At 36.0% G+C, this 19,427-nt stretch overlaps 1 protein-coding gene and 1 long non-coding RNA gene across 2 annotated transcripts; one reads left to right on the top strand and one right to left on the bottom strand.

Annotated features, from left to right (window-relative positions):
• Positions 1–2,850: 2,850 nt before the first annotated feature.
• LOC131023731 (uncharacterized) lies at positions 2,851–3,411 on the bottom strand. Its single transcript, XR_009101512.1, has 2 exons — positions 3,174–3,411; positions 2,851–2,979 (listed from the first exon to the last, which is right to left on the bottom strand). It is a non-coding gene; the product is annotated as an uncharacterized LOC131023731 (long non-coding RNA).
• Positions 3,412–12,165: 8,754 nt separating this feature from the next.
• On the top strand, positions 12,166–18,911 carry LOC131023730 (protein SET DOMAIN GROUP 40). The gene is made up of 6 exons (XM_057953293.1): positions 12,166–12,353; positions 12,423–12,573; positions 12,946–13,077; positions 13,198–13,338; positions 14,157–14,450; positions 18,283–18,911. Exons 1-6 carry the CDS (start codon positions 12,208–12,210, stop codon positions 18,886–18,888), a joined length of 1,470 nt encoding a protein of 489 aa, XP_057809276.1. The 5' UTR covers positions 12,166–12,207; the 3' UTR covers positions 18,889–18,911.
• Positions 18,912–19,427: the final 516 nt, after the last annotated feature.

Genomic DNA, 19,427 nt, shown 5'->3' with positions numbered 1-19,427 from the left:
TGAAGACCTCTCCTATAAATAGCGTTCGAGGATCACTTCAATCTTCACCGATTCAACGACATAAGCTGAAACTCTGCCAAAATAGTTTCTCAGCCAAAAGCTTAACCTCCCCAAAGCTTGAATCGAAGAAGAGAATTCCAAAGCCAAAATCAGTCACTACTGATTACACACATTCTCTTAGACCTTAGGCAAACCTCTGTTTACCCAGAAGCCAAGGTCAAACTTGCTCCAAAGAACTTGTTCTTTGAAGTACAGTTGGCAAGTGTTCAAACCTCCTTTCGAAAGAAAGAGCCGAGTGTTTGAGTGATTCAGAGTTCAGGAAGGTACTCTGACTCTGAGAAATCTTAGCACGGGTTGTGCTAAGTGTGATAAATCCGACATGAGTGAAGTGTGGGTACTGAAGAAGTGGTTTATTCAGTGGTACGGTTGTGTCACTACTAGAAAAACGCTCATAGATAACGGATTTTATCCGTTATCTATGAGCAAAAAAACCGTTGTGTATAGTGGTGTTATCTATGATACGTATCATAGACAACGGTTTAAAAACCGTTATGTATGTGAGAATAGATAACGGTACGAGACGCTCATACATAACGGTATGAAACCGTTATCTATAATGATTATACATAACGGTTTATACCGTTATGTATGAGGATTTTTCCGTTATGTTTTGTATTTTTTTTGTTTTTTTTCCTAGGGCAAATTGCATGAAAATACCCCACTTTTTTTCAAATTTGATTTTTTGACAAACTTTTTTTTTGTTGCAAAAATTTGAACGAGCTTTCAATTTGTTGCAATGTCCGGCCCGTTAAATTTTCGGGCCAAATTAAATCTTAGTTGGCAGCCCGGAATGCCAACGTGGCATTAAAAATGCCACATCACACTCACAAACCCCCCACGTCACCCTCTCTCCCTCTCTCTCTCTCTCTCTCCACGCCCTGTTTCCGCCCCCTCCAAACAACATCGCCGCCACTTCCTCCCGGAATTCTGGGACCTCCACAGCAACGGTCACCGCCCCCAAATTCCAAACAACTCGCCGGACTTCCTCCCTCCACCGCCACAGATACCCAACAACCACGCCGTCCCGAAATCAGAAATTGAAGAATGAAGAAGAAAAACTTTCAATTCTAGAAAAAAAAAAACTTCAAAAAAATGCTCCTAAATCAAGGAAAATCGAGAATTTCAGGGGGAGTGGTCTCAGAGATGTTATCATCTCATCATCGACCTTTTTCCCGGCGAGGATTTCAAGAAAAATCGAGGGGCAGCGGCGCTGCTTGGTTAGGGTTTACAGAGGGGCGGCGCCGCCCCAAATACCTTTCAACCCCGTCGCGCCACTTCCTCCTCCGCCCAAATCTGTCCAGATTCTCGGGTCTCCCCACATCACCATCTCCGACTCCCTGTTTTCCACCGCCCAAATTCTCGGGTCCACCGGCTTGAGGGCCGACGTTTTCTCTAGCCGAAGAGCGGCGAGCAAGCGAATTAGGGCTCACCCCATTTTCTCAGGCGGCGGCACTGGTTTCCATTTGGACACCACTACCTGTTTTGTTCTCAGAAGAACGGCGACCGGCGATTTGAGAAAATGAGGAAGCAGGAGAGACGATGAGAACCGGCGATTTGAGAAAAGTAGGGAGCGGGAGAGACGATGGGAGAATTTGGAGGGGGGCGAAACAGGTCGTGGAGAGAGAGAGAGAGAGGGAGAGAGGGTGACGTGGGGGGGTTTGTGAGTGTGATGTGGCATTTTTAATGCCACGTTGGCATTCATTTGGCCCGAAAATTTAACGGGCCGGACATTGCAACAAATTGAAAGCTCGTTCAAATTTTTGCAACAAAAAAAAAGTTTGTCAAAAAATCAAATTTGAAAAAAAGTGGGGTATTTTCATGCAATTTGCCCTTTTTCCTATCATAGTTAACAGTTTTTTTTCTATACATAACGGTATGAAACCGTTATCTATAATGATTATACATAACGGTTTATACCGTTATGTATGAGAATTTTTCCGTTATGTTTTGTATTTTTTTGTTTTTTTTTCCTATCATAGTTAATAGTTTTTTTTCTATACATAACGGTATGAAACCGTTATCTATAATGCTTATACATAACGATTTATTACCGTTATGTATGAGGATTTTTCCGTTATGTTTTGTATTTTTTTTATTTTTTTTCTATCATAGTTAACAGTTTTTTTTACTTTTTATAACGGTTTTTACCGTTATCTTTGATAGAAATACATAACGATTTTTTTGTACTTTTTATACTGTTATGTATTTCAACTACAACTAGCATATTTAATATTTTTTCTCGATTTTTATGTTATTTATCTCAAGAAATAAATAAATAACTTTAAAACAACAAAATGATAAAATCACCAATAACAATATTATATATCATCCAAAATATTCATACATTACCATCCAAATGAACCAAGTATCAAGTACATATGATCATTGCATATGTACTAACTGATGTAATAACTGCATACATGATCTCTTGTAAGTGTAGTATTCTCATCTTTCAATCTTTTCAATTCTTCTTTCATTTTCTGCACAAGACAATAAAAATCAAAATAAAATAATTTGATTAATGTTTTCTTCAAGCCTAGGAATTGAAAGAAGAAAAATAAGCCTTCTGTGCTCCTCAGAATGGGAATAACAGAAAACGATTGGTTTTCAGCTATAACCTAGGAATTGTTGAGGACCTTTAGATGATGAAGACCACTTTTAAAATTTGAATTAATATTTTAATATCTGTCACATGGTGTTCTGTATGATTGAGATATAGAAAGGGCAAAATAGACCTGGATGTGATCCGCTCCTAATAGTCTTTGGTTGCACTTAAGGGCTTCATGTAGATATCTGAGAGCAACATGAACATTTCCCATGCCTTCTTCCATCATAGCTACATTTATGTAAGTAGCTGCTGTATTTGGGTGAGAAAGCCCACATGTGAAATGGAGAAGAAACAATGCACGGTTGACATATCTGTCCAAAGTCAAAAACAATTAATACTAAAGAATTTAGGTGATAAAGTATGACAGAGACAACTACAAGCACAGAATTTACAAATGAGATTCAGTTTCTAAACTGAATTTGCTATATTTGAAAGATATTGCACTATGGAAAACAAAGTTAAAGATCGAGACAAGAAAGAACAATCTAGAATCGTATCAACTCACTTCAGAGCCAATTCAATATGCTGAAGGCGATAATAAAATACTGATAGATCCCCATAGCTCTTCATTGTATCTGGATGGTCAAGCCCCAGCTCTCTTTCATTGATATCCAATGCCTTCTGCTGATATATAGTCGCCTATACAACAGAATTTCCGATAACAATGAACTTGAGGAGTTATATTAAACATCATCCAACTGTACACACAATCAAGAAGACTGTAAGCACTAGCAGTTGTACGATGATAAGGACCGCAGACATCTATCATCTTTGCCAGAGCCTTTAGTTTCACATAATGCAAATTCAATGTTGAGTCATGAAAACATGACTTAAATGATAATGTGGAGCACCAAATTATATTATATACCACTAAATTAATACCTTTGTTCCATGATTCACAGCATCTTCCAGCTTCCCTTTATCTAGAGCAATCTTGGATGACTCAAGTAGAGTTCGCCCATCAGCAGAAGAGCACCCTACACGCTGTAAACATGAAGTGAAGAAAGTCGCTAAGAAACCATCGTTTAGAAACTACATAAACTCATTTGCTACATGATGTGCTCCTACCTTGCAAATGGGCACTAGGCTGATAATATCAGAATTTGTGAATGGGGTGGAGCATTCCAAATCTTAGTCCTTAGGCACCAGCTCTAACCCAACCTATGAAAGAGGTATTCGATAAAACCCTTCCAAGTTACGAAAATAAACAAGAAATAGTACCTTATGACAAAGACCCCTCAGAATCGATAACTTTCTCAAGTGTTGTAGTTCATCTTTCAATTTCCAACCAAATCTTTTCTCCAAAATTGCCCGCAACCATTGCAATTTAAGAGTCTGATCGCTGCTTTAAGCATTGCAGGACCCCAGCAAGAAATTTAATGTTGTGGCTATAGCAGCAGACATGTTATCCATGCTCTCAACAGAAGCAATAACAGCTCGAACTACATGCTTATAAGCTCGCGTAACCATTTCATGAATACAAAGAGACTGTATATGCGGAAGCTTATCAAAATTAATTCAAAAATATTTAATTTCTCCAACAAAAGAAAATTTCCAAAGTAAGAGAGCCATTTGGAAATAGAAAGAGCTACCTTGGACATAATGGTCTCTACCAAAACATCGGGTTTAGAACAACTACAAAATCTTGATCAACCAACATGTAATACAACAACACTTGAGCTGAGAATCAAATAAACGAAAATTTCAAAATATCTCATCAAATTCGAGATTAAATTTATAGTGGATAATCGACTAAAGTCGACAGCTTTACGTTTGAGTATCAAAAAACCAAAATAAACAAAGCAACCAAAAAATGAACTGGAATTAACTCTACAGTTGAGAACAATTTTGGATAAAACTAGTATCAGTATTAATTTTGAAGTGGTTGAGAATCAAGTTCAAGGAAATTGGCATAAAATAAAAATAAATTTATTGAATACTCGAGTGAAGTAATCTATTGATTTCAACCACTTATATAGCACGAATTTCAGAATATAAACCAAAACCAAATCCAAATCTCATAATTAGAGAGGGTTAAACAACCTGCTTTTCAACACTCCGGAGCTAGTCTTGCAGCTTTTCCCTCTTGTTCAGCAGAGAAGAGAGCATCGCCTTGGAATTATTGGAGCCTCTGAGCCCTAAATAACACTATCAAAGCGTCGAATTCAACGGGGAAATTGAAAAGGGAAAATAACAGAAAGGGGGAAAATGTTTCTTCCACAGCTTTCAATTAGGGTTTCAAATAGGGGAAAATTTAAAATTCAGAAATCAGTAATCGTTATTACCTTGTAACTCCATGTTCGTATCATACCTTGTAACTACATATCAAAAATGTACAATAGGTCGTCGACAGTTTCCGGCAAAGCAGCAGAGCGGCGGAGGCAGCCAGTAGATGGTTTCCGGCAGAGAAGCAGAGCGGCGGAGGCTTCGCGTTGATGGCTCTTCACGGCGGCGGTGACTTTGGACAGCAAGGGAAAGACGACATGCGGAGTGGACATCTTGGTTGCCGGCGATTGGAATCGCAGATCTGGCGGAGATTGTGGCAGAGGGCGGCGGACAGCAGGAGATAATGATTTCCGGCTGAGTAGCAGTCCGACGAAGATTGTGGTGGAGGGCGGCGGGACGACCCGGCTGCTAGCTTCAGACGGCGGGACGCAACTTTGTTTTTCTTGGGGTGAAAATTGGTGAGGAAGAATATAACATATTCAGACATAATATAAGTTATTAAAAAATTAAAAAGAAATATTTATACATAACAATTTTCAAAGCGCTCATACGTAACGGTTTAATAAACCGTTATAAAAGATGATCATAGATAACGGTGGCTTAACGGTTTTGTAATACCGTTATGTATGCAACTAATAGATAACGCAAAAACATAACGCATTTGCTCAAACCGTTATCTATGCATTTAGACAACACTACATAGATAACGGATTTTCGCAAAACCGTTATCTATTCCTAAAAGTGCGCTCATACATAACGGTTTTTGAAAAAAACCGTTATCTATTCACTGTTATGTATGTAAACTTTTGTAGTAGTGTGTGCACCCGGCAAGCACACAGTTCGGTTTGCAGTGCACCAGTTAAGCACTTGCGGAGTGGATTGTTGGTCTGATCAACCGACCGTGGATGTAGGAAGTGTTTTCCGAACCACGTAAAAGTCTCTGTGTTATTTACAGCTTTTAGTTTTACATTATTACTTGGGTTGTTTCATTTGATAAACTGAATACTGAATAACTGCAAAGAGAAACCTAAGACTAACAACGTGCTCAACCAAGGCTATTACGAAACTAAGTTTATTTCCGCTGCGTATGATATCAGTCTGACTGATCTATCCTCTGATAGTAAGGAAGAGTGTTATCATCTCTGTTTTAGCAAACTCGACTGAAGCCCTTACGTGCATCAGTTAAGTTCCAGTAACTTAACTGATAACTCCTTACTGAAGAGTTTTCAGTATCAGTCGTCAACCCTGTTTGGACAAAACTCTTTTCAGTTAACAAGCGTCATAGTTTGCGTGTAAAGTTTCATTTTGATCTCTATCTTGAGATCCCTCTGTTTTAGAGGAGAAAAATAGTCCATAGGTGTATTTCCCCCCCCCCCATACACCTATTCGAGACCCTCCGGACCTAACAAAGGCTGTCGCTATTATTTATATTCTACTGCTTGTTGAAAGTATTTTTCGTACCTTTTATTCACTGCATACAATGTGTGCGTGTGCTCTCTTGTAGTTCGCTTATTTCAACTTGTAAGCATGGCTGGTTGGTTTATTCATTTATATATTGCACCAGCTTATTGGTGAAAGTTTGTTTTGTTGGGTTTAGGTGGTGAATGTGTAGCATTCATGCTTAGAGGGTGAGTTGTTGTCTTGCTCTCAATTATTCACCTTGGTGGAGTTTTGGGAAGATATAGAGACTAAAAAGATCGAGTATTTGCGTGTAAGTCCTTTGTATATCTTAGCTTCTTAGTGAATAATTCATTCAGAACGTGGCCCCCCAAATGTAGGTGTTTTATCACCAAACTAGATAACCAATCTTGGTGCTTTGTTATTTACGTTTTCAAGTATACTTATTGTCATTATGTCTCTGCATGTTCTAACTATTGTTTGTGCGAGATTTCATGTATATTGAATTAGTACATTTTCAACCTATACTAACTCAACCTTTTTAATAAAAAATAATTTAAAGTTCCAATTAAAATGTCATGTGTCATCGTAATAAATGGAAAAGTTAAAATTCTTTAATTTGGTATGCCTCTCCCATGCATTACCAGTTACTAATCTTTGGGGTTTTGGCAAATAAAATCATGAATTATTTCAAATTTGTAATTTTAACGTGACTTTTGAAGTGTGACAAATTAAATCACCATCTTTTCAATTTTTGTAGTTTCATCCCCCCCAATTTTTTTTGGTCGTCGGATTGTTGAGTTGGAATTTATGTGGATTAGTTTGCCACATAATATTCATGTTACGACGTTATTTTCTATAAAATTATTGGGTATTGAAAATTATGGTGCAAATATAGGATATTGCTTTTATAATTTGAAGAAAATTTTAATTAAAATTATACGAAACAACATAGTTTATGCCTAACAAAAACGACGTACGTCTTTGCTAATCTACGTAATTAAGTTCCCATTCAACATTCTGGCGACCGAAAAAAATTAGGTGGACGGAATTGCAAAAATTAAAAAGAAGGTGATTTATTTCGCCACACTTCAAAAAGTCACGTTAAAATTACAAATTCGAGATAATTTATAATTTTATTTGCGAAAACCCCTTAATCTTTTTACATTTCTTCTTCTTCTTTTTTAACATTTTTCTTGCCTTTTAGTTTTGATCATGCAAGACCAATCGTTAATAATTCTAGTCTAAAATGTCCAAAAGATTTCCCAACGTTTAAAAATTTGCATTATCTACCCAACATTTGTCTAAATTAATCTAAAATATATTCCGATTTTGATTTTCCAGAATAAAGAATCAACGGGCGAGCCGTAGTTTACTTGGAATAATCATTTTCTAAATTTTTATGAGATAGTCTAAAGTGTGTGTATATAATTGTTCATTGAGATACAAAATTGACAGTTTTGTCTTTAATAATCTATGCAGCAAAAACAAAAATTCAAATGCGTAGAAAAAGAAAATTATCATATGCATATATAATTGAATTTTTCTTCAACAATTCCTTATAGCAATACCATTTTTTAAAGTGAAGGATGATCCTCGTAAATATTTGGAAACAAATTAATTAATTAATAATTCATGTTAATCTTTGGTTCGGTACGTCGATTTTTTATTCAAAAATTAGATTCGGGCCAATTTTAGACTTTTGGGGTACAAAAATACAATGCTATAAACACTTTTTCGACTTTGAGCCAAACGTTGGCTACAAACAATACAATCCTTTAAACATTAATTAAAGACATTTTTAAAACTTTACCTCCTAAATATAAGCAACTAACAATTGAGTTCAGAATGAAGGCATTACTAATCTTCTATGTAACAACATAGTCATGCTTAAGAAACATTCCACGCCATTCTGCCTAAATTTAAGCAACTACTGAGTTCAGAATGAATTAATGCAACAAAAAAAAGCACTATTAATTAATCTACGTAACAACATAGTCATACTTCCTACACCAAGCAACTACCAGTTGAGTCCAGAATGAATTAATGCAACAAAAGAAGGTAATACTAATCTGCGTAACAACATAGTCATGCTTAATACCCCTACCCCTGCACGCCATTAATTCTGCACAATTAAGACCAGAATGAATTAATACGATAAGAGAATATATTATTAATCTACGTAAAAACATAGTCATGCTCCACGCCATTCCCATGAAACTTATCCTCTCCAAGTTGTGCCAACGCCAATGCTAGGTATTTAAGCGGTTGAATTTCTATCACTTTTATCCTTTAATCATTCTTCTTCTTAATAAGTGCGCCAAACACTAATGAACCATTATTAATGGGACAAAGAAAGTGGTGGAGCTCACAACTTTTTGAAAGAAATTGATTTCCTTTTTTGGACTGAGCTATTATTAATGGAGCAGATGAAAAAACAAAGTGAAGATTCTTTATTTTGTTCAATGAACACGGTTTCACAACCAAAAATTGAAAGGGTATGTACGTCAATTTTTTTTTACCACAAGAGTCTCCACGACGTCCCAATGTTTATTTCCACAAGCACACTTGTTACGTGGCTCCCCAAATATGCCAGACCACAATTACAATTAATTGGATCATCTGACAGACAGATACTGACCCACCGAGGCCCCAAACAGGCTACGAAGAGATCCCATAGTGCTCATCTCATGAAGTCTTAAGGCACTCACCATCCATATATGTTGAGTGATGCGACATTTGAGGAACAAGTGACTATGTGTTTCCACTTCTTCCAATATTAGAGAGAGTAGGCAACGCTTCATGGCATGCCTACCACATGAAGAGCGAGATTTTGGGAAGAAGCTTTAGGTTCGAGATATGAGTCTACATTGAATATATCCAACCCTGCCCTGATGACGAGCATCCTACTTGCTCTCTAAACTTTGACATCGCTACCGGATATGCCAAACAAACGGAGAACTGCCCATCTTTGGAAAAAGATGGCTCCCCATATTAAACTGTTCGGTGGCATCCGGTGACTGAATGACGTGGCTAAAATTCGGTCTGCGTTCTCCGGTAGGAGTTCCCTCATAATCAATTAGATCAACCACTTTCCACTCATTTTCGTTCATGTTTCCCCTCTCTTGCGGGCGTGTAGGGAACATGCCCCCCACTTATCAGTGAAAATCTCAATGAATTTTCCATGACCAACACGCCACGCCAAGCCTTCAACCACCAGCTCTCTAGCCGCAATCATCAAACTCCTCTACAAGTAACTCGATTGGTAGCCCAGCCCCGCCAGAAGCTTAATCCCATGTAAAAAATACTTCGCCTTAAATTTTTTGAAAGAGATTGTCCAGCATTGCAAGATTAAAACAATTCAAGTCTCTAAATCCTCCCCCTTGTTCCATTCTCTTGACCACTCTGTCCCATCCTATCCAATGAATTTTTCTCTAATCATCCTTTGCCCCCTAAAAGAATTTAGCAATTTTCCTCGCAATGTTATTAAGGATCTCTTTTGGGAATAAAAAATAGCTCATTAGATATGTAGAGATAACTTGCAGCCCTGCCTTCACCATAATTTCTCTTACAACTTTTGAAGGATATTTCTCTTTCCACTGTTTTCACTGCTTTGTACCTTCTCCAATATCATCATGAAAATACGCTTATTCGATCGAACGATGACGGTAGGGAGGCCTAAATATTTTTGGGTATTTGCTGCGTTCAAAGCTCCCGCTGTCCGACATAGCTTCTCCATCTTGTGAAATATTAGTACTCATTGTTATTTCGAATTTATTGTTGTTAATCCTCTGATTAGATGCATCTTCGTACTTTTGGATGAGGTCCTGAATCACTTCTAGTTCACTTTATTGGCTCTAAAGAAGGTGGGTAACCAATGGGGTGCCTCTAACCACACGAATCACATGTACTCATCCTTCGATTCGGGCCTTAGGATCAGTCTAGAGAAGACGTTAGCACATAGAAGAAACAAATAGGGCGAGAGAGGAACACCTTGTCGACGAGAAAGTATATGTAACTGAGCTAACACATGACATGATCTTGTTTGTCCATTACTGTGAAAAGCCTATTTTGTTCATAACCTCACGAAGAAAGCCCTACTCCACGCGGTCATAAACTTTACTAAGATCAATTTTTAACTTCATGTATCCATGCTTCCCCTTTCTTTGTTTCTTCATTGAATGAAATTTATCAAAAGCGCTAATTACATTGTCGGTAATGTACCTCCCCGAAAAAAAAAGCGCTATAGTTCAGGGTAATGATATGATGTAGGATGTTCTTTCGCCATTTGGCAATGCATTTTGTGATTATGCGAACAATCACGTTACGAAAAATATTTGAATAGAATATTTGTTAATGAGGGTGGAGACATAAATATTTGTTATTATATACTACCAATTATATTTTATAAAGTAAAACATCTTTGTGAGTTCATGTTAGTCATATTCGGATTGAGATTCGGTGTATTACATTTGATATCTCACTTTATGTTCCACTTTCAATTTTGTTTATTTTCTTATATATTTTTTCTCCAATTTCAACTTTGTATGCTTTAATTTAATTTTGTGATTATCAACTATGATTTATTCCATCTAATTGGAGTATACAATTATTTTTTATCATTTAATTTCACTTTTATTAACTATAATAAGTTGATAAATTCAAAGTTATGGTATATGCATTTTTAAAATTTTATTTTTTTGGAATTCAAATTAAGTATAATTCATAGTATTATAATAAATTTTATTTTTATAAAAAGTATTTCATTTTCCCACCAAAAATAGTCTTAGAAGGGGACAACACGAGTTTTAATACAAATAATTAAAGTGTATTGAGAAATAGAGAAGGGGTTCTACTTAAAAAGTAGTATTAATAATGATAATTAATAGTATTGTGAGTGGAGATTTGGCCCACCATGTGATAAAAAATTTTCAAAAAAAAAAGACTAATTTTTTAGGACGTCCTAAAATGACAAAAAGTAACTATTTTTTATGGACGGAAGGAAGTATTATTAAAATATAAGAGTGGGACATAATGACGCACATAAAATTATGGAATATGGATCTCATTCCGACATATTCATATGGCGTGTTTGAATATGGACTTGTTACGTTATGTTAGGAGCGGACATAAATAAATAGTTTTAATAAGCTAAAATTAAATTTTTTTGAACACAAAAAATGTTAGAAAAAAAAAAAACTATACTAAATATATGATCGTAATGTTTCAGCTGACCCTAACACTCAAAGTATCCATCCCTATCGTGTCAATATGAAACAATACACAACAACACGAGTTCCTACCCCTATAAAAGAAGTATTCCGTCAGTCCACTAAATGAGTACTCATTTAGGGTGGCAAGAGTTTTAAGAAATTGATTAATTGTGTATGCGTGGAATAAGAATTTCATTTTTATTGTGAGTGAATTATGTATGGTACACTTACTAAAAAAAAATAGATACTCATTCGGTGAATGAACAAAAAAAAATATGAGTACTCATTTGATGGTCGGGAATAATATATTAGAAAGCAAGAGATGTACAAGACTTTCATTTCATTTTTTGTCAAGTTATTATTTTTTTTTTTTAAAGAAGATCAATAATGATTTTTTATTTCTCTATTTGATGACTCGAACCTTTAAAGTTTAACCTATTGGATGAAAGACAAACATCTTTATCAACTAAGCTACGGTTAGTCGTCGGTTAAATTGATTTAATTGGGTCTATTTATTTTATGTAACAAAAAACCTATATCCACAATTTGGGCCAAATGCAATTTTGATTACGATTTTTGAAGCCCACATTCAATCTTGAGAGGTATTCCCCCTTTCGGGCCGAATTGAATGCCCAAGCCCATATTTGACGTAAAAATATTGATGTGCATTGCAGGTCGAGAATATTCTCTTTCAGAGAGACAATGGAGGGAGAAGAAGGAGCAAACCTAGCGAGATTTCTCAAATGGGCGACTGCGCTAGGAATCTCGGATTCTCCCAATTCCACCGGCGCTTCTTCCGCTTGTCTCGGCCTTTCTATGTGCCTTTCTCATTTTCCTGAAGCCGGCGGGTAGAGTTCAAACATTATTCTCTGTGTAATTATGCTGAAGTTGTGAACTTAGAGTGATTATTGATGCAGGAGAGGATTAGCTGCTACGCGCGCTTTAAAGAAAGGGGAATTGGTACTGAGGGTTCCCAATGAGGCGTTGATGACGAGCGATTGCCTGATTAGCAGTGATCAGAAGTTGGCTAATTCTTTGGGGAAATTCCATTTTCTCTCTCCTGCTCAGGTACCTTAGTTGTTGTGTTTTACGCAAGGATGTTAATTTCTTTCGTGATTCAGAGAATGATGTTAGATGTGAGTGTGCCTTTACCTGTAACAAATAGGGGTAAATTTGATAATTTTGATGCTTTTAGCCGTAACCAGATGAATTTGTTACTGAAATTGTTCTGAGATAAAATCACATTTTAGCGATTTATTTACTTGTCTACAGCTAGTAGCCTTGTGCGATGAAATGTACTTGAATTAAGATTGTATGTTGGAGATGCATCTAAGACTTTTATGATGAGTAACGATTAAGCAAAAAAACAGGTAGTATATATTTGGCACTTAAAATATCCATAACTAATTTGTGTATTGTCTAAATTTAAACTTTTTGCAGATATTGTGCATTGCTTTACTAAACGAAGTGAACAAGGGGAGAAGCTCGTGGTGGCATCCTTACCTAAAGCAGTTGCCTCGAAGTTATGACTTGCTCACAAGTTTTTCCCATTTTGAGATAGAAGCTTTGCAGGTTAGTTTTGGTTGATACATTTGTTTACAATATCTGGTGTTATTCCTTCAAGAAAAAATTATATAAACACAATCATTGGAGGAACCGTTGGTTTTAAGAGCAGTGTAAAACTACTTGTAGATTGATGATGCCATTTGGACTGCAGAAAAGGCTGTTCATAAAGGTAAAATGGAGTGGAAACTAATTACTCCAGTCCTATCAGAACTTAACTTCAAGCCTCAGTTCACTACCTTTAATGCTTGGCTATGGGCTTCTGCAACCGTAAGCACTTATCTTTCAATCCTTATACGTTTTTGGTGCGCTCCTCCTATATATAATCCCCCCCCCCCCCAATGAAGTCATTTTACCGAAAATAGAACTTCTTTATTCATAGCTTTGCTGTCTAAGGTGATTATACTTCAAACTTATGATCTTCAAAATATTTTACTTTCACTATTCCATATTGGGATAAGGTCCTAATACCCCTTGAGGTATATTTCGAAAAGCAAATATGTTTCGACTAAAGTGCACCTAAAGTTGCTTGCAATCGTACGAGGTTAATATAGTGCGGTAAGTCAACACAAGTCGTATTCTCAAGGAAGGCTCAATAAGGCTATAACTCGTTTAGACACAAAAAGCAGTAATTTCTTACTTTGTTACAATGCTATTTTTGGTTCCTTTATAAATTATTTAAAGACATTAATTAAAGTACACACACAAAAAAAACTACTGATTAAATATAAGTTAACAATAGTTAAATTGATTAAGTATTAATTCATCTATCATCATAATAGGAGTGAAGTTAACCCCAAATATAGTTTTACCAAAATTATTAACAGATGTTAACATTCCGTTAGTCAGTGAGGTTGATTGCCGGAAATTAGATACAAAGAGGTTGTAATTTCTCCAAGTCAAAATTTAGGAATATGTTTGCTTTCCGTGATATACCTCAAGGGGGTATTAGGACCTTATCAGTTATCCCTTCCATATTTCTCAAAGGATGGAAATGATTGTGCTTTCACCCTTTTGTTTGTGGCAATTGTCATCATTAATATTCACAGAAATCAAAGACAGTAATTTGTTCGTGATCTTTTTGGAAGATATCTTCACGCACTATGCATATATCCTGGGATACTGGTGGCTGTTTATGTCCTGTTGGAGACTTCTTTAATTATGCACCTCCTGATGAAGACCCACATCAGTTGGGTGAGTCCGAGGCTGATGATATTGACTCATTTTTACACATAACCTCTATCGATGAAGGAGATAAAGCAGACAAGTCAACAGAAGAGCTTGTAGATGTTAAGACAGATAGGTTAACAGATGCCGGTTATGATGAGGCTCTTGCTAGCTATTGCTTCCATGCTAAGAGAAACTATGAAAGAGGAGATCAGGTATATTGGTCATATATTCTTTTCACTTGTTTACCTTAGCGTATGCATTTTGTTTCCGTATGAAAATTTATGCTTCTTTCATTTTTGTGCTTCAAGATCAACTATTTGTGGTTCAAGTTTATCTTATTTTGTGGATTGCTTTTGTAATCTCTAAGGGGGCGTTTACTTTGGAGGATTAGCCTTGATAGATAAAAATAATAAACGCTAATCCCTTGGTTACTTTGATTGATTAGAACTTTGGGATATCTCAAGGTCTTATTTTTATCATTTAAGTTAATTTGGCTTGATTCTTATTCCATTGAAAGAGTGAGATTGGAGAAATCCTACTTTTGAGGATAAAGTTACTCAATCAAGCAAAGTAAACGCCCCTAAAGGAACATTATAGGTACTGAGTTCAATTCCACAGAGGTGCATTAGGCCCAACCAGAGCTAATGACCTCCTTCCAATAAACCAATGTGGCAGTCCACCTTTGCTTGTGGTTGCTGGTAGGAACAGTCTAAGAATTCTCTCGCATGTGATAGAGTGATAATTGGAACTTTGTTCATAGAAGATACTAAGGAGGTGATTGGTATGATGGAATGGAGGTGGGAATGGAATGGTGATTCCTACCTCCATTCCATTCCTATGTTTGGTATAATTTTATTTTAGGAATCACCATTCTTAAAGGAATCACTATTCCTTTACATATAGGAATCATCATTCCTTCCCTCCAACATGGTATTACCCATTCCATTCCATTTCTAATTCACCTAAATTTAGGTTTTGACAAAATTATCCTTATATAATTTGCACCCCCACCCCACCCCACCCCCTCCCCTCCCCCCACTCCACCCCACCCCACCCCACCCCCACCCCCTCCACCCAAAAAAAATGTTTTTTATTTTTTAAAAAAATTTTCTTGCCATCCCACCCCCCACCCCCCATTTTTTTTAAGTTTTCTCGTCACCCCCACACCTCACCCACCCCCTCCCCCCCCCCCAATTTTTTTTTATTTTTCTCCCCTCCCCACCTGCCACCCACCCTCCAACATTTTATTTTTTTTTAAATTTTTCTCGCCACCCCTTAACCAACCCAAAAAAAATTAACTTTTTTTTTTAGTTTTTCTCGCCACCCCTTAACCAACCCAAAAAATTGTGTGGATGGGGAGATAAATTTAAAAAAAAAAAAATTGAAGGTGGGGACCTTCAATTTTTTTTTTTTAAATTTATCTCCCCATCCACACAATTTTTTTTTTAATTTACTCACTACCCCCACCCCAGCCACACCCACACCCATCCATCATAATGCAGAAATGCCACAAAGACACATGCCCCATTGGTATTGCAACTCAAGATCCAGTTCTTAGGGAAAAGTTTGCTGGTGAACCTGGACATGCAATAAAAAAATGGTAAATTTGGTATAAAATCATAATAAATTTCTAAGTTTTGGTTTTTCCCACAATCTTTTATTCTTGTTTCAAAATTCATAATAAATCATTTTTTTGGAATTTTCCACGGTGACTGATTTTGATCAAAAATTTAAATGATGTGGCAATACAATGTAATTACATGGAAATTATATGACATGACAATCTAATTGCCCCCTGCATTTTAACGGTGATTGATTCCGTTAGAGCTGCGCTTGAGGTGGCCATTAAAACGTGGAGGCATTTTGCTTTAATTTTGAAACGCTGAGGTACTAAACAACGTCAACCCTGACGTTAGGGTGTTAAAGGCGATAGGGGTGTCAACGTTGAGGGGGAAAGTGATACATAACCCTTAAATATGTCACATCATTCAAGTTCGGCGCCACGTCATTTAAAAAATTCGCTGAAAAATCACACTATCGGAAATTTTGAAAAAAGTGATTTATTATGTATTTTGAAACAAGAATGAAAGTTTGTGGGTAGGGGTGAACAAAAATCGAACCGAACCAAAAAAATCGACCAAACCGATATTTTTTTATTCGGTTCGGTCTAGGAAAAAATGGTTCGGTTTTCGGAACCGAACCGACCCATATATATATATATATATATATATATATATTATTTAAATATTTTATATATAATATATTTTATAAAATTTAAACCTAAATTGGATTAAGGTATTACACCCCACCCCCACCACACCCCCCAAAATTTTTAAAAATTTTTCTTGCCACACCCACACCCCACCCACCCTCTACCCCCTCCCCCCCTCCCCAATTTTTTTTCGTCACCCCCACTCCACCCCCCCCCCCCAATAATTTTTTTTTATTATTTTTTTTGTCGAAAAATCATTTTTTTCCAAGCTTCATTAACTCGAGATGCATGGTTCAGTTTTATAATATGCATTGTTCTGTTTTGTAATATGTCATGTTTATTGACACAATATGCATGATATTTCTTGCCACCTCCACCTACCCACCCCACCCCACCCCCATCCCTAAACAAAAAAATGAACTATGCATATTGCAAAACAGAACAATGAATATTATAAAAAAATTTAAAAAAAATTGGGGGAGGGGTGGGAGGTGGCGAGAAAAAAAAATTGTTGGGGAGAGGAGTCGGTGGGGGGGGGGGCGAGAAAAATTAAAAAAAATTGTGAGTGTGGGTGGGGGGGGGTGGGGTGTGGGGTGGGGTGGCGAGAAAAAAAAAATTCGGGGAGGGTGGGTGGCGAGAAAATAAAAAATAAATAAAAAAATATAAAAAATTGGGGTTGGGTTGGGTGGTAGTGGAGGTGGCAAGAAAAATTAAAAAAAAAATTACTAGTAAATGTTAATTTAGTAAAACAAAATAATTTCATTCCATTCCTAGAATTTATTTTAGCTACCAATCATAGGAATGGAATCAAACAAGGAATTACAATTCCATTCCTTTTGTATTCCTTATGCATACCAAGCAAAGGAATCACCAAGGTTTGTCATTCCTTTCCCCCCTTCATTCCATTCCTACCTTCATTCCATTCCACCCTCATTCCATTCCATCATACCAATCACCTCCTAAGTGCTCGTTTGATTCAAGTAGAGGAATGATGAGGGAATGGAATCAAATAAAGGGATGGAATGGTAACAATAACTATTACTTTTATTGAGTGTTTGGTTTAACAATGAAAATGAATCACTAATAAGGAATTCCCTTTCTTTTGTTTCTCCTCTATTTTGAGGATTAACAAATTGAGTGATTGAATTACCTTCAAGTAAGGGTAATGGTTAACTCATTACCCAAACCAAACAAAAAATAATTGATTCAATTAATTAAATCCCTTTCCAACATCCAAAAAACACCCAACCAAACATGGGCTAAGAGAGCTTGAAAAGTATTTGGCAAAATAAGTTCCTAATCAGGTTATAAGCTGTAAAATAAAGCTCCAATAACTTATAAGCTCCCCAAAAATAAGTTCCTTAACCTCAACTTATTATTTTATAATCTTATAAGAAACAATTATTTTACAAAAATAATCTTATTATGATTTGTTATTTCCATCATATATATTTTAATTTCCTCTCTTTACAATTTTCTCTTTCTAATTAGGATTTTTCTCTCTCTAACTGACAAATCTCTCTCTAGCTTTTAAGCTCGATTATTCAAATATTTTGACAACCTATAATAAGCTTTTGAGACATATTTTACTAACTCTTGAAATATTTTATAAGTTGTTGGAGCTCATGAGCTCTCTAAAATAAGCTTAGCCAAACACCCCCTAAGCTTTCTGAGTAGTTATTTTATGATTTAGCAAATGGCGTGTGCATGCATACAAGTCGTAGGACTCAGAAAGTGATCCATTAAAATGATGATTTTCAAGAAATGCAGCCACTATCTACATATAGGCATAGCCACATAAGGCATTGATTTGTTAATTTTCTTATCTGCAGGTTCTTCTGAGTTACGGGACATACACAAACTTGGAGCTTCTCGAACATTATGGGTTCATTCTGCAGGAAAACCCAAATGACAAGGCTTTTATTTCCTTGGAAAGTGAAATGTATTCCCTTTGTTCGTGGCCCAAAGATTCATTGTATATTTCTCAAGGTGGCAAGCCGTCTTTTGCCCTCCTCTCCACTCTCCGTTTGTGGGCAACTCCTGTTGGCAAGCGACGATCAGTTAAGCACATAGCATACTCAGGGCAACGAATCTCAGTCGAGAATGAGGTTGCAGTAATGGAATGGACAGCCAAGAGATGCCAGGTGGTGTTGAGCAGTTGCCTGACCTTAATAGATGAAGATATGCAATTGCTGCATATCATCGACAAAATTCGAGAATGTAGTGGAGAGGCAGAGACTTCATCCCTGGCTTTACGTGATGAGATTGGTGCCTTCTTGGAGATGAATACTGTTACGAGTGGGGAACTGCCTACAAAGACAATAAGGTCGATTACAAGGTGGAGGTTGGCTGTTGAGTGGAGATACAAGTACAAAAGAATTCTATCTGATTGCATTTCACATTGTGCCAAGACTTTGGATAATCTTTCCGCTCCATGAAGAATTTTTTTATGTTTTCTTCCTGTTGAATGTTGTAACTTGTAATTGCTCTTTACTCACTCTAGAGAACTATGAAATGCGTCTTACAAAATATAGAAACCTTAGTTAATAAGATTAAATGCATATATTATCTATATATTATAAAAGAGCAGTATAACGGCTATTTTTTTCCACCAAAATTTCTATGTCCTCATTTTTCTTTTTTATTTTGATTCTTTTATAAAAATCGTCAACTTTGATTAATAAAAGGATATTCAGCATGGATGTTAAATTAAAGATAACGAAAAGATCTTTAATTTGATATAAAAATTATAAAAAATAAATTTAAAACGAATAAGTTATTATCAATTAAAGTTATAAAATTATTATTTTTCTCTCTCTCATCATTTATCTCTCCTTTCTCTTTTATAATTTCATTTAATTATCAATCAAAATCAATGAAAATCAATTAATTGGCAATTGAAAATACAAAATTGAAAATTTATATATTTTCGAATTCATGTTTTTTATTGAAATTATGTCGTGGATAATTTTAATTT

Source organism: Salvia miltiorrhiza, chromosome 4, assembly GCF_028751815.1.
Source record: "Salvia miltiorrhiza cultivar Shanhuang (shh) chromosome 4, IMPLAD_Smil_shh, whole genome shotgun sequence".
Taxonomy (NCBI): Eukaryota; Viridiplantae; Streptophyta; class Magnoliopsida; order Lamiales; family Lamiaceae; genus Salvia; species Salvia miltiorrhiza.
This window is presented reverse-complemented; position numbering and strand designations above follow the sequence as displayed.

Coding starts and splice junctions, on each gene's coding strand:
- LOC131023730 (XM_057953293.1), top strand. CDS start 12,208: ATGGAGGGAGAAGAAGGAGCAAACCTAGCGAGATTTCTCAAATGGGCG. Junction 12,354..12,422: donor CATTTTCCTGAAGCCGGCGG/GTAGAGTTCAAA, acceptor TTATTGATGCAG/GAGAGGATTAGCTGCTACGC. Junction 12,574..12,945: donor ATTTTCTCTCTCCTGCTCAG/GTACCTTAGTTG, acceptor AACTTTTTGCAG/ATATTGTGCATTGCTTTACT.